At 50.9% G+C, this 13,196-nt stretch overlaps 7 protein-coding genes across 7 annotated transcripts; 2 read left to right on the forward strand and 5 right to left on the reverse strand.

Annotated features, from left to right (window-relative positions):
- Window positions 1–760: 760 nt before the first annotated feature.
- On the reverse strand, window positions 761–4,146 carry TrAtP1_008326 (uncharacterized protein; the record flags this gene model as incomplete). Its single annotated transcript, XM_014086370.2, has 1 exon — window positions 761–4,146. The coding sequence occupies one exon, from the start codon at window positions 4,144–4,146 to the stop codon at window positions 808–810; it is 3,339 nt and encodes a 1,112-aa protein (XP_013941845.2). The 3' UTR covers window positions 761–807.
- A 13-nt stretch (window positions 4,147–4,159) lies between these two features.
- TrAtP1_008327 (uncharacterized protein) lies at window positions 4,160–5,190 on the reverse strand (the record flags this gene model as incomplete). Its single annotated transcript, XM_066113869.1, has 2 exons — window positions 4,160–4,694; window positions 5,183–5,190. 2 exons carry the CDS (start codon window positions 5,188–5,190, stop codon window positions 4,160–4,162), a joined length of 543 nt encoding a protein of 180 aa, XP_065969958.1.
- A 44-nt stretch (window positions 5,191–5,234) lies between these two features.
- TrAtP1_008328 (uncharacterized protein) lies at window positions 5,235–7,261 on the reverse strand. Its single transcript, XM_014086678.2, has 2 exons — window positions 6,864–7,261; window positions 5,235–6,807 (listed from the first exon to the last, which is right to left on the reverse strand). The coding sequence occupies exons 1-2, from the start codon at window positions 7,003–7,005 to the stop codon at window positions 5,495–5,497; spliced, it is 1,455 nt and encodes a 484-aa protein (XP_013942153.1). The 5' UTR covers window positions 7,006–7,261; the 3' UTR covers window positions 5,235–5,494.
- A 175-nt stretch (window positions 7,262–7,436) lies between these two features.
- Window positions 7,437–8,721, forward strand: TrAtP1_008329 (uncharacterized protein). The gene has a single exon (XM_014086679.2). It carries the CDS (start codon window positions 7,477–7,479, stop codon window positions 8,548–8,550), a length of 1,074 nt encoding a protein of 357 aa, XP_013942154.1. The 5' UTR covers window positions 7,437–7,476; the 3' UTR covers window positions 8,551–8,721.
- A 109-nt stretch (window positions 8,722–8,830) lies between these two features.
- TrAtP1_008330 (uncharacterized protein) lies at window positions 8,831–9,816 on the forward strand (the record flags this gene model as incomplete). The annotated part of the gene is made up of 1 exon (XM_014086680.2): window positions 8,831–9,816. The coding sequence occupies exon 1, from the start codon at window positions 9,133–9,135 to the stop codon at window positions 9,814–9,816; it is 684 nt and encodes a 227-aa protein (XP_013942155.1). The 5' UTR covers window positions 8,831–9,132.
- TrAtP1_008331 (uncharacterized protein) lies at window positions 9,807–10,962 on the reverse strand. Its single transcript, XM_014086682.2, has 2 exons — window positions 10,683–10,962; window positions 9,807–10,610 (listed from the first exon to the last, which is right to left on the reverse strand). Exons 1-2 carry the CDS (start codon window positions 10,751–10,753, stop codon window positions 9,905–9,907), a joined length of 777 nt encoding a protein of 258 aa, XP_013942157.1. The 5' UTR covers window positions 10,754–10,962; the 3' UTR covers window positions 9,807–9,904.
- Window positions 10,963–11,809: 847 nt separating this feature from the next.
- Window positions 11,810–12,901, reverse strand: TrAtP1_008332 (uncharacterized protein; the record flags this gene model as incomplete). Its single annotated transcript, XM_066113870.1, has 1 exon — window positions 11,810–12,901. One exon carries the CDS (start codon window positions 12,899–12,901, stop codon window positions 11,810–11,812), a length of 1,092 nt encoding a protein of 363 aa, XP_065969959.1.
- Window positions 12,902–13,196: the final 295 nt, after the last annotated feature.

A 13,196-nucleotide genomic window follows, 5' to 3' on the forward strand; every position in this document is an offset into this window, starting at 1 on the left:
GTCCCGAGAGCCTGCTCTATTTTCGGTCCTTTTGGTCATCCTCAGCGCGCCCGAGTGCCGAGTTCTCGGGCTCATCTAAACAGACTCTACTGCAGAGTGCAACATTTGATAACTAGGCACTAGATGCCTAGCATCAGGGGCAACATGTGTGCGGCTATGCGTGGAGTCATGGGCAGTAAATGAATGGTATGGAATACCCGTAGGTGGCCATCTGATAGGGCTGGATTGACAATCTCTATACAATAAACAAACTCTTCAACCAAGCATAGGGACGAAAGAGGCAAGGCAACATGGCGACAGCATCACTCTAATTACTCGGTAGAGATGCCCTGCTGTCGGCTGCATTCGTTAAGCGCTTAATATCAGGCAATAAGGCTAAATACCAAAACCCGGACAGGAGGCCTTCCCGATACAAATCGTGCTAAATTGGTATTCCCGTAGATCTCCTGCGCTTCGAGTTGACACATCGCATTTTGCTGGACAAATATATCCACTTGCAGCAGGTGGGCTACAGATACGAGCATTCAAGTACCTGCGTATGTGCGGGCTGGTATAGCAGCAGATAAAGATACATTGTAATACTTGGCTACTGGTCTAACTTGCAACAGCTCAACTTACAAGATCAAGTCGGTGGATGCACGGATTTGAGCGTTATATAATCTATTTTGTTTCTTCCCATACTTGCTAGATAAAGAAGACAAACTCTATCCTATAATCTCATCGCCATACTAGATGATAACAATATGTACCTTTGCTGTCTAAAATATACCCTGTAGATGCTATTTAGCCATTTCCATGTCCTGCTGCTTAAAGTTCGGCAGGCATTCGTGCACCACTGCCCAACCTTGGCCTCTTCAAAGCTTGAGATATCTCCACGACTAGGCCTTCTGAAGAATACGCACGTTTACAACCGCCTGTGAACTTTGCCTGCCGAGTTGAGCGACCGCCATCTTGCACGCTCTCTACTGATGTCAAAGGCGTGGAGTCTCTGGAAGCGGTGGTCTGCGCCGTCGTATCAGGAGGAAGAGACCCAGCCTGGGAGGACTCATCAACAGCATCTGGGGCATCTGCCTCTTCCACAGCATAACGATTTGCAAACTTGGGCTTCTTGTTTCTTTCCAGACTCGTGGCCCATGCGTCGCGGAACGTGATTCCCAGAGCGACGGCGACCTGTCTCGCCACGCTGTTGCCGACGATTTTGTACTGCGTCCCCGGGTCTCCCAGGAGGACTTCCTCGTCGCGGAAGCCTTGTGCCCGGCGCGCTTCCATGACGGTGATGAGTCTGTTTTCTCGCCAGTGGAGGACGCGCCCGTTTTTGGCGTCTGTGGGTGTTGTTGCCGTGACAATGGTCTCGAAGAGCTTGTTGGGGAACATTCGCCCGTATGCTTTTGACGCGGGGAGCGTGTTCATGGGCTCTTTTGAAGATGGGCTGCTTGCCTTGTAGAACATGTCGCGCTCGGCTGCTGTCATTGCGCCGGCGCCGGCTTGTCCCTTGGACCGGTCTTGGCCGTACCAGGCTGTTGCAAAGTCCATGCCCCATGGCTGGGTTGGGATGGCGGATATGCGAGCTCGTTGCGTCTTGGTGTGGCCCCTTGTCGGGCGGTGGTCGGGATACGGGACGCAGATGTCGGGCTGGGCGTCGTGGATCGCAGGCAAGTCCGACACTGCTTCTTCTGCCGTCACGTATTTGAACGGCGTGGCCGTGGGCATTTCTCGAGCGGCCATGCTCTGGCCGTTGGGCAGGTATCCGATGCCGAGCTCGCGCGTGTTTGCGGGATGCGAATGGGTATGCGGCGGCTTCTTGGGCAGCTCGAGCCCGGGGGCGGCAAAGACGACGAAGATGCGAGGTCTGCGCTGCGGCGAGCCGCATGACGATGCGTCGAGGAAGAAGAAGTGCGTTTGGTAGCCGAGGCCGACGAGGGCGCAGATGAGCTGGCTGAAGACGTCTTGGTCTCGGGCGGTCTTCTTGTTGACTATGCCGGGGACGTTTTCGAGCACGCCGTATTTGGGACGGTAGAGGTCGACAAAGGATGCAAAGGCTGCGACGAGCGATTGGTTCTTGCGCTGTGCCGCGGTGGTCTTGTCGTTGGTGAGGGCGGAGAAGCCAGGACAGGGGCTGCCGCCAGATATAAAGTCGACGTCTCCAATCTGCGGCACATTCTTTGCAAAGTCGCCTTGCATGGATAGACGCTGTAAATCGTCAATGGAGCCGAGAAAGGGGTCAAGGTCTTGGGGGTTCTTGACGTTTGCCATGTAAGTGTGGATGGCTTTGCTGTCATAGTCGTTGGCCCATTTCATTTGGATGGCTCCGCCATCTTCAAGGCCTCTGCCAAAGTTGCCTCCTCCGCAGAACAAGTCAATTCCGCGGAGTTTTTCTGTTGCCGGGAGGGAACTGGGTCCTTGCTGCAGAGAAGCTGGTGCTGTCTTCAACGGGGTGTAAAATGAAATTCCATCAATGAGAATTTGCTGGTGGGTGATGTAGAAGAGATTTCCCGTACCATTGCGATCATATGGCGTAGCAATCGTATCACCGTCTCGAAAGAATCTCACTGAGCAAGAGGTCAGGATTTGGCTCTTCCTTACTTTGACGGTTTTCTCGCTGTAAACAAGCTCGTTTGGTCGCGCGTTTGGTGCGTTTGAATCAACCAGTCTACGGCGTAGAAGTCGTCTGAACTTATAAACTCTGGCGCTGCCTTCTCTAGCCAAGCCGATGTATTCACAGGGCTCCGAAACGTCGCTCTTCAAGTCTAGGTGCAGCAAATATGTCTCTCCGGGTTGATATGCCGGCGCGGAGGCCGTCTTTGGTTGCTGTACCCCAGTATGCTCGCACCACAGGTGGCTTTCCTTCAACGTCACCCATCTTCGTTCTTCCTGGAGATAGGTTTGCCGGCAGAAGAACTCTGCTTTTGTTGTTGATGTTGCCCAGAATTCGACGTCGTGAACGCCGAGAATCTCGTCTTCGTCGATTTTGGAGGGTTCCGAGCAAGAACAGTGGTCGGAGAGGAATAGCTCATTGTTCCATGGATATTTCATCAAGCCGCAGAGGGTGTCTACCGGTCGATAGTACCAAATCACATCGAATGTGCGCAGTCCTTTTCTGTCAACGTGAACAGATTGCACCCGGGCGAACCATCGGTCCACATCTGAGAAACCCTTGGAGAGCTCTCTCTTCCATATCGTGCCGGACGCTACATCATCCCTGTGCGTCGAAATGGTATCGCCAGGCTTGATGTTATTGATAGTCTCTTGTGATGGCGCAACAAGGTCTTTCGCAGCGTGGTGTAAACTCGACGGGTATTCCAAGTGCCGTTGACGGATCAATTCATTGCGAAGCTTAGTAGTCTTGAGGCTCAAGGGAATAACCTGAAGACGATCGCCAAACGGCAAATGTTCAAAGCAATCGTATATGTACTGAGTAACGATCGTTGGGGGATCCGCCACCGCAGGCAAGCTCTTAAACAGCTGAAAGTCCAAAACTTCAGCCCATATCGTGTGAAGGCAAGCTTTCGGGTGACTCAACACCCCTACAGCCTCCTTGTAGAGAAATTTGATGTTGGCAACAACCGAAGTCCGATAGTCCTCGCTTGGGTGTTGGCTCAACCACTCCAGAAACTCCGGCGCTCCCCTGTGGCTCTTCTTCAGCCACGCAACAAAAGTCGATCGAAAGTGATGAATGGAAACCTTGCGCCCGTTTTCCGCCATGATGAAAAGAAAGTCCACAAAATGCTTCGCCAAGTCGGCAACCCATAAAAAGGGGTAAAAGAAACGCCCGTATTCCCGTGCCGGTTTTCCCAATTTGTAAAATAACGCCTGTTTAGAACCCAATGGGGACTGTAGCCAAATGCTGCCCCGGACAGTGTGCTTCGAGACCGAGCCGTAGTTGCCAATGGGAACCGCAGCTATCTGAATCCGACGCACATATACTTTTTCGTTGCCAATGCCGAGCACGCCGTCAAAAAAGAAGTTGCCATGTCTTATTTTTGTGTTTAGGTGGTGGAGAGACCGCATCTCTTCCGGATAATCAGGGGTATCGAGGTAGATTGAAAAGTCACTGAGAAGTATCTCTTTGAAATCTTGTGCGCATTCATCTGTTTTCGATGCATCCATATATGGCGAGAGTTTTTGAAGTGCTCTCCACTCGGACATGATTGACATGCCATTAGGGGGGTTCGAAGTCTTTATAGCTGGATTTTGGTGCGGATAGAATGCATTCATGTATATCAACACTCAAAAGTGTAGTTGAAGATGGGTTTCCAGTCGAGTATAGTTGTCGAACGCTCTGACTGGGACCAGTTGATAGAGGATCAGTCGCTTCAGAGTCCTGAATGGTCGAGCAAAACGAAGGTGGTGAGCTGGGAGGAGACAAGAATTGGTTTGGCTTGATCGGACCAGTAAGAGCCTTTTTTCCATCCAATGGGATTTCGTCCAAGTCAAAAGGCGGTAGTCGATGACGATTGAAAGACTCTGGCGATGCTGAGCCGCGGATGCTGAAACTTGAGACGGTAGCGCGCCAGGCATCGATCCTAGAAGCATTGCTTCTGCTGGAAATCCCATCTTTCTCTTTCTTCATGATAATCCTCTTTCTTGGTGAGGCAACCAGCTTCTGAGCTGTGCCACCGGACACTGCGGCGTACTCCATTTCTCCTTTTCCAAACCCCTTTCCAAATCTCAAAAAACAGACAGCGAAACCGAGCCTTGATATTCAGCCACGAAAGTAAGCAAAAGCGAGTAGATGTTGATTATGGCGAAAATAAAGCAGAAGATGACTCCCAAACCGATGGTATAACTCCCAATGAGATCCCAAAATGACCAAAAGAACAAAGAAAAGGGGAAATGTCAAAACCTCAAATCCCCATCAAAATCCCGTAAAGTTTGCAAAATGACCAAGATGGAAAACAAAAAGTAAAACGAATCAAGCCCAAATCGCATATATGCAACTGAGAAAAGAATTTAAGGGGAAAAAAGGCGGAGTGATAATTCAGAAATGTGTACTGCCAGCTGCTCGCAGATGCAAAGGTGAAAGACCTCTTTGTTCTTAGGAGCGATGGCTATTTTTGGCGGTTTGACATGCTTTCTTGGTTAAGCATTGGCTTTGTGTAAAGAAAGAAGAAGAAGAAGAGGTTGAAAGAGGATTGAAAAAAGAAGACGCCGAAGAATTTGACTAAAAATAAAGTCAACGAACCATCCCATGATACGTGCAGAGTCAGGTAAAAGTGAGATCAAGGTCACCCACACAGCACCTATTATTTGATAACACCACAATAGGACAATTAGTCTCAATAGCTTAATGCATGCTCAATCAGATCAAATACCCTGATTGTTTATAAGTACAAAAATATCGCTCTCAAGTTCATGTCGCTCGAGTGTATGTATTGAATGTCCGTCCCATCCTAAAGAACGCCCTGTATGCATTTCCCATCAAGCCCACGACACGATAGATCCCATCTTGCCCATTGTCCCGAAAAATGATATTACGTATCTAATCCCTTAATTTTCATCGTTTTCTTCGGAACCGACTATTGTAGCCTGGCCCACCTTTGGCACCGTTGTTCCGTAGCTTCAGCCTTTGGAAGTTTGCATGTGCCAGCTGGTTCACTTTGCGGGTCGCCTTCTTTACCACGCCTTCTTCCTTGGCGGGCTTCTTCGCCTTCTTCGCAGTATTCGCAGTATTCGCAGTATTCGCATCCTGGGTATCATCTCCATCTTCAAACTCGCCATCAGACTCGCCTGCGACATCTGATTTGCCAACATGAGCTTGGGTATCTGGAATAGTGTCTTGACCATCTTCATCTTCATTTTCGTCACTCCCATTCTCCTCAGCTAGGTTCGTTGGTCGCTTGGTTCGAACTGGCCGCATGTTTACTCGTCGCGTTGTTCTCTTCTGCCCCTTCTTCTTGAAAACCCTCATTGGCCGTCCGTCACGATCCACGGCATCTTCTGTAGGGCTATCATACAACCCCTCATCATCGAACCCACCCAAGGGCAGCTGTTTAGCCTGGCTATCCGGCTCCAATATGTCTTGCTTCGGCTCCGGCTTTTGTATTTTGATCGTAGGCTGAGGGGGACCGCCGGATTCCATTTCGGCCTCGACTTCGCGCAGTGCCTCGAGGTCGTCATCCAGCTGTTCCTCCTCGACTCTTCGAAGGCTGGCTACAATTTCGCTGAGGCCACGAACCAGAGGCTTTCGCGGCAGCCGTAGAGGCGGAGCATCGAATTTTGTGTTCTCGTCCAGTGTTGGAAGTGAGTGCCTCTTTAAAAATGCTGGCGTGTCAAACTGAAGCTTGGATACGGACGTGGGCGTTCCGGCCATATTCTGTCCGTCTCTCTTCTTCATTGGCGTCGAAAAGAGCTTTCGTTTGCTGGCAGAGCTTGGAGTAAGTCCTAGTTTGGCTATAGCATCTTCGCCCAAGTGACTTTTGCGTCTGCTAGGAGTTGCATGGGAACTAGCAGGGCGACCCATCTCCTTCACGCCCTTCAACGGGCTCTTGAATTCTTTTTCCACCAATAGATCAAACAACCCGAGGACCTTGCCATCCCGCTGAGGTGTCGGCCCAATTGCTGTCACCGGCGCAGGGCTAAAAAGTTTCCTGGAGATAGCCGGGCTGTTCATGTATTCGTCGCCGTTCGGGGCCAGTCGCTTCGAAGGGGTCTCGGCATGTTTTGCTCGCTTCATTGGAGTCTCGGCTGCCGGCCTGGGAACTGCTTTGCGTTTGTCATGCTTGCTTTTTGAGATCGAGACGTCTGAAGGAGGAGCTAGCTTTCCAGATATTATGTCGCGAAGCTTGTTATAGTCTTTATATTTCTGGGCTTTTATATCTTTAGCGAGGGCAGATTATAGGCAGGCAGTTAACATGCAAGCTTACCCATATCAGGATTGTTCTTGATATCCTCTCTGCCTGGCTTCTTCCCGCCATGCGTCTTTGCCCAATCGCCCTCCCATTGCTTCAGATCAGCCCGCACTCTCTGAGCTCTAGCTTCATACTCTCTTTTTGCTGTCTCTTCCATTGTGGCGTCGACAGCTCAATCCACCGAGGTATACACCAATTGAATTCGAAGGCGATGAATCAGGATATCAAAAGCGACATGTCTTTTACAAGGACGCTCGCAAATGCCGAAAATGACCAGAGCAGGAAAGAGAAGCAGGCTTGAATATCAACATAAACAGACCCAAAGAGCCGGAGAGGATTTGTTTTGTATACTTGAATCCTCGTCGAAAAGCGTCATGTGGGGAACTGCAAGTCGCGCATGCAAGCGCGCTGCCTGTCATTAGAAAAGCGCGTCTTGCAGAAGCACTTAAGAACAGCCGCCACCGCCACAGGCCAACCCCACTGAAGACGCCCTGTGCTACAGGCTGTCGATTGCCCCACTAAGCTACGAGCAGAGTCGATATCGCAACTTCTCCCAGAGGTAGGTAATTCTTCTCTTACATCCTCCCACGACAGCTTCATCGCATCGTTTCTATCGTCGCGCTGACCCATGGAAAGCGGGCCAACTAACGAAAATGACGAAATATATTGCAGGATCCTGCAGAATACACTGCAAGAGGTGGCTGCAAGAGAACAGTCGGATAACGCCGCCACGTGCTGTGTCATCTGTCTAGACACTGTCAGCGATGCCTGCGAACTTTTGCCATGCGGGCATGACAGTTTTGACTATCTTTGTATCTTGAACTGGCTCTATGACAAACCTCTATGTCCCCTCTGCAAGGGGGTTGTAGCCAAGGTACAACGAGGGCCCCCTGAACACCGAGAAACAACCATTATAGAACCGAAACCACAGCCGTCTCCAACTAGGACGTACTCCCATCAGTCATCATTTCCACGCCCTAGAGCCAGAGCGACGAGGACACCTCGATTTACGACCCAGAATGATGCCGCAGAAAGAGTACAAACCCTTCGACGTGACGTTTACCTACAAAAGAGATTCTCAAAGCATGTTGGCTCCAACCGGCTCTCTCTATATCGGGAGCTGACACCGAGACTCTTCTGCCGTGATGAGCATCTTGTGTCTCGAGCACGCATGTGGATCCGTCGCGAACTGCAGGTGTTTTCATTTCTCACGGCTGAGGAGCCTACTGCTGCTACTGCTACTACTTCTGCCGCCTCTCGTCCAGACGAATCCCAAGCGCGGCGGAGAGCAAACAACGCCGAATTCTTGTTGGAGTATATTATTGCCATCCTGAAGTCTGTGGACATCATGGGCAGCGCCGGTCAAGCCGAGGACATGCTATCAGATTTCCTTGGCCGAGATAATACGCGGGTGTTTCTGCACGAGCTACGATCATGGCTAAGAAGTCCATTCGCAAAGCTCGAAGACTGGGATCGAGCAGTGCAATATGATCCGGTTCCATCAGAGGAGTCTCCATCCAGGCCGGCGCCAGCCCGGAACCGAAATGAGGGTGCGCCTCAAATGCGGCACACTCAGAACCAAATGCGATCCGGAGGGGACTATTACCGCCCTGGACCAGCTCGAGGTTCCCGTGAAGAGATGCAGAAATCAAGGCGTGAGCCATATGCACACGGCAGGCGAAGAAATGAAAGAGGCGCTTAGGGAGTGACCATTCATGTGGAACATCAAGCTTGTACATACATGGGGCAGGCGTACTTGAAGTTACTTTGGCTACACAATAGAAGGAATTGATACCCACGTCATTATATAGGCGATTAAACAAGGAGTTTTTAGGCATCTTCATAATAGAGTTATATTCAGTTTGATTCACAGAGCTAGTCGTGCGGGAAGTTTGAAGATTGTCTGCCTGGCCCATTTCTCAGCTGAGCGGCGGAAAATGCAGCGCCACTTCCCAGTAGTTTTCCGCAAGAGATCCGATCCATGCAAGTCCACCAAACGACAGACGAGCTGGACACGCAATCGGCTTTAAACTGAAACTCAGGTTCGTCCAGGCAACCAATATTCACTACAGCTACTTGTTTATTTGATTTAGTTATTAGATCAATGAATGTGTAGGACGAAGAATATTTAAAAGTCTAGGCATCTCCAGCCCGTATTCTTTCGTACTTTTATCATGATATTCAGCTTCTCATTAACAAAATCTCCTATTCTCTTATTTCAAAAGTAGAAAAAGGGTAATTTTAGTTACTTATTCTAGCCTCTACTACCCCTACTACCTCTACCATGGCAAACTACGACATCCAAATCATTTCCGACACCGTCTGTCCCTTCTGCTACCTCGCCCGAGCCCGTCTCAGTCGTGCCATTGCCCTCTTCAAGAAAACCGTCCCCAACGCATCCTCGTCCACATTCACCATCCGATGGCACGCCTTCCAGCTGGACAAGTCCATCCCGCACGGCCAATCCACCAGCGTCCAGGACATTGCCGTGTCACGCTTCGGCGCCGACCGTCTCGCTGCCAAACGCGCGCGGATGGCGCAGATGGGCGACCAGGAGGGCTTTGGGTTTACGTTTAGCGGAAGGATTGGCAACACGAGGGACTCGCATAGGTTGTCGCATTTGGGACGGGAGCTGGGTGGGCACGAGTTGGAAGACAGGGTGCAAATGGCCATGATGAAGATGTTTTTCGAGGAGGGCGGCGATATCACGAGCCATGAGGATTTGGTCGCTGCGGCGGAGAAGGCTGGGATTGAGAGGGACGTGGCGAGGAAGTGGCTTGAGGATGGGTCTGGAGGTGAGCAAGTTGATCGGGAAGTCGAGGAGATGGAGAAGTTGGGGATGAAGGGCGTGCCGAAGATTATGGTGGATGGCAAGTTTGTGATTGAGGGTGCGGATGATGTGACGGCCATGTTTGAGCAGCTTTACAGGGCAAAGGAGGAGAAGGAGAAGAGTGAGAGTCTAGTGTAGAATCTTATATAGAGGCAAGCACGCTATCGCTTATATATTTTGGGGGTATCACAATTCTTTTTTGGCCTTTTATATCCATACGCATTCGTTACATGTTTCTCAGCCCTCCAATATCCCTCTCCATGGACTTTAGCCTCGCCTGCAACTCCCTCTTTTTCGTCTCCATCTGCTTGGCCTCCTCTTCCTCTCTCCGTAAATCCTCCTCCGTCCACCCATCACTACCGCCTTGCTGAGCCTCATCCGCTTCCTGCTCCTTGTCCCTATCCTGATCCATCCAGTCCTTACTCATACTCGCCAGCTGCTCAGCCTGCTCAGCCACTCTCGCCTCATAATAAGCCGTTGTGTTCTTCCCATTGCGGTACCTGGCCCGCAACGCCACAATGCGCTCGCGAGCCCCCGGCAATTCATACACTCCGCAGAGCTTCTCGGCGCCGCGCAGGAGCACTTCCACGTCCAGGTCGCCCTTGCGGTCTGTCTCTCCTCGCCGGAGCTGTTCGTGCATCTCGCCGCCTAGGACAGCGGCCACGGCGGTTCGGCGATGAGGCGCCCCTCGCGTCGGCGGGCCTGTCGTTACTTCGCCCGAGGCGACGTTGAAGACTGTTTGCCGGCGGTTCTTGGGCTTGGCTTCGGTTTCGGCTTCGGACGGCTTGGGGAGTTTCGATGCTGTGGTAGCGGCTGGAGGTGGAGGGGGCACGGAGAATAGAGCGCGTTCGTGAGCCTCGGTGTCTCGGATTAGGGACGTGATGTCGTTGTTGGAGAGCATTGCGTTGGTGAATATTTTCGGAGGTGGGAATCTTGGCAGGTCTAGTAAGCAAAGGGCTGTTCATTTCTTAATAAGAGGAAAAAAAAAGGGCATTGTATCTTACGGAAGCGAGTCAATTCCCTGACATGAGCTTTGTATTTGCTCGAGGTGAACCGACATCAGAGTCGAGTCCATGGCTTCTGTTGGCCTCGCACGACGCGTTTGGTGCAATGAGGACAATGTTGTGGTTTTTTTCAGGTGGCAGCAAGAGCTATATGAGAGACTTTGAGGCGCAAAAAAGCCAAAGAACGCCTGTACCCAGGTAGTGGTGGCTGTCTGTCGTGGGATATTTTTGATGATGCGAGATTGATAGCGATAGCTCAGGTCCCTTGGTCGTCATAACAAAGTGCCCCACCAAGATCTGTGGCGGCTTGGAGCTCCGGACAGCAGTCCACAGCGGGGCTTTATCAACTGTGTTCCCACTGCATGATAAAGCTCATGAGCATAAACAAGGGAAAAGGTATCCAGCACCCCGGCTGTAGAGCGACAAGCCAGCTAATCCATGTATTCAAATACACCACTGCTAAATATAATTCAAGTAGCATCAGTTGCATCAGTAGCATCAGTAGAAGTAATAGCAGTTATAGCAGTAGTAGCCCACGCTTTAGCTAGAGTGCTGGATAACTCTTCCCATAAACAACTTCTGAGCAAAGCCCGGGTAAACAGTAGGAATTTTGTCTATTGTCTATCAAGCGTGAGTCTGAACGATGCATCTCTCAGCAATATATGAGTATCGAAATGTCAAGCTAGTCTGCCTCCATCTACCCTCTAGTCTGAAAAAAGAAAGAATGAGAAAAAAAAAATATAAATGATGCAAGCGCAGTAATCTATAAAGGTATCAAAAGAAGAAAACCGTTCGGTACATGCTGAAATGTAAAAATGACTGACGCAGCGGCGACCAAGTTGGGGCACCTTGTGCCTTTGATTTTGCTTTCTCGGCTATCCAGGTAATTGATCTTGTATATTCACCGTGCCGTAATAAGTAAATGTCGGCTTCCCATGTGAACTTTGCTTGAGGCTTCAACGTGCCTCTCTAATATGCTCGTTACATTATTCGTCATCATGTATAGTAAAGCAGGCTCGCTGTCTAATAACCATGAATGTTCTCCGGTGAGAACTCTTGAAATTTTTTTGTTCCTTTTTTGCTTTGACTTTTTTATTGGTGTGTCATGATTTGTTTCTTGCTCTTCATCAACTCGAGTCAGTGTCCATAACATCCATTGCATGGCGTGGCAGCTCCTGTGCAAGGCGCATCTCGTTGGCATATTCATCCTCGCTCGAATTGGGCTCCTCCAGCTCATCAATTCGAGGGGCGGGAGGATCCTGGAATAGTAAGCTCCCGCGGTGGACCCTCTTGTGGAATCGCCGAGCACTGGAGCCGGCCTCGTTTACGTCGAGAGCGCAGTCATTGTCGTCCGAGTCGCTCAACTCGCTGTGCGTCCTCTTACCGAAGCTGCTCGACATGCTCACTCTTCGAATGCGCTTCAGCTCCTGTTGCCTTCTCCTAAACTCCGACTCTTCGTCATCTTCGTCAGCTTCAATCTCATCATCGGATGCCTCGTTGCTGCAGTTGAGGTTCTCCAGGTCTTGCATCATGTCCTGATCCAGATCCTTCTGCTGAGACGCAGACTGGCTTGGAGGCGACTCGGCATCGGATTCACTCTCAATCTCAGTGGGGTAGACGACATCCAGGCCTTCCCACTCACTGTCCATCGGATCCATATCCTCAATCGTAAAGTCAATCGCAAAGCCACAGGCCTCAGGGATGCCTGTCGGGCCGTGCGCAAGCCTTGCTCGCTTAAGCTTGTCTGGCTCCGCCTCGCAATCAGCCTCAGACTCATATTCCGATTCTGCATCGGCATCTCCAGATGCATCCAGCTCATGCGATGCCAGGGCATTCATTTCAGCCGAAGCGCGTAGCAATTGCTGCACCGCCGAGGTTGACAGGCTGACAACGCTAGCGCTGTCGGAAGAATCGCCACCAATCGAATGTCCCTTGTCGGCTTCGGACGAAGATGACGATCGCGGGCTCAATTGCTCCAGCGGGCGGTAGCTGAACTGATGGCCGCTCCCATATGGCCTGATGTTTGGGTCTTGAGCAAGAGAATTCGCCAGGAGGTAAATTGCCGCTTGGTTGTCCTTGCGGGGGAAGTCTGGCGAGGTGACAGGAGTGTCGGGCGGTGAAGCTGGGTCGCCGGTCTGCAGCGCGACCAGATGGGCTGGCGACAGCTTCAAATTTGGCGTTGAAGACCGCCTTCGCGAACTTCTGCCGTGTCGATTCATGGTTGTGCGCCGCGAAAATGGTGATGGAGGTGGAGAGAAACGTAGATGAGCAGCTTCAGTCCGTGTGAAACGTATGACTGAATGAGTCGCCGGGGGGGCTGTCTCTCTTTTTATCTGGCCACGGGCTAGTTCCGTTGTCTCGGTCCTCTAAGATGGTCGTGTCTCGGACTAGAGTCGCGACAAGTTGCGCTCAATTGGCTGCGCGGGACTTTAAGATTGCGTTGGGTGCTTTCGCTTGGAATGAGAGAAAAGGGAGAGAGCGAAAAACAAGATAGTGGTCTATTGCGCGGGGTGG

Source organism: Trichoderma atroviride, chromosome 4 (assembly GCF_020647795.1).
Source record: "Trichoderma atroviride chromosome 4, complete sequence".
NCBI lineage: Eukaryota > Fungi > Ascomycota > Sordariomycetes > Hypocreales > Hypocreaceae > Trichoderma > Trichoderma atroviride.

Excerpts from the sequence above, each read along its gene's own strand:
- TrAtP1_008331 (XM_014086682.2), bottom strand. The coding sequence starts at position 10,753 with ATGGACTCGACTCTGATGTCGGTTCACCTCGAGCAAATACAAAGCTCA. Across the intron at positions 10,611-10,682 it reads CAGGGAATTGACTCGCTTCC|ATTCCCACCTCCGAAAATAT; the intron begins GTAAGATACAAT and ends AGACCTGCCAAG.
- TrAtP1_008329 (XM_014086679.2), top strand. The coding sequence starts at position 7,477 with ATGGAAAGCGGGCCAACTAACGAAAATGACGAAATATATTGCAGGATC.
- TrAtP1_008328 (XM_014086678.2), bottom strand. The coding sequence starts at position 7,005 with ATGGAAGAGACAGCAAAAAGAGAGTATGAAGCTAGAGCTCAGAGAGTG. Across the intron at positions 6,808-6,863 it reads CAAGAACAATCCTGATATGG|CCCAGAAATATAAAGACTAT; the intron begins GTAAGCTTGCAT and ends AAGATATAAAAG.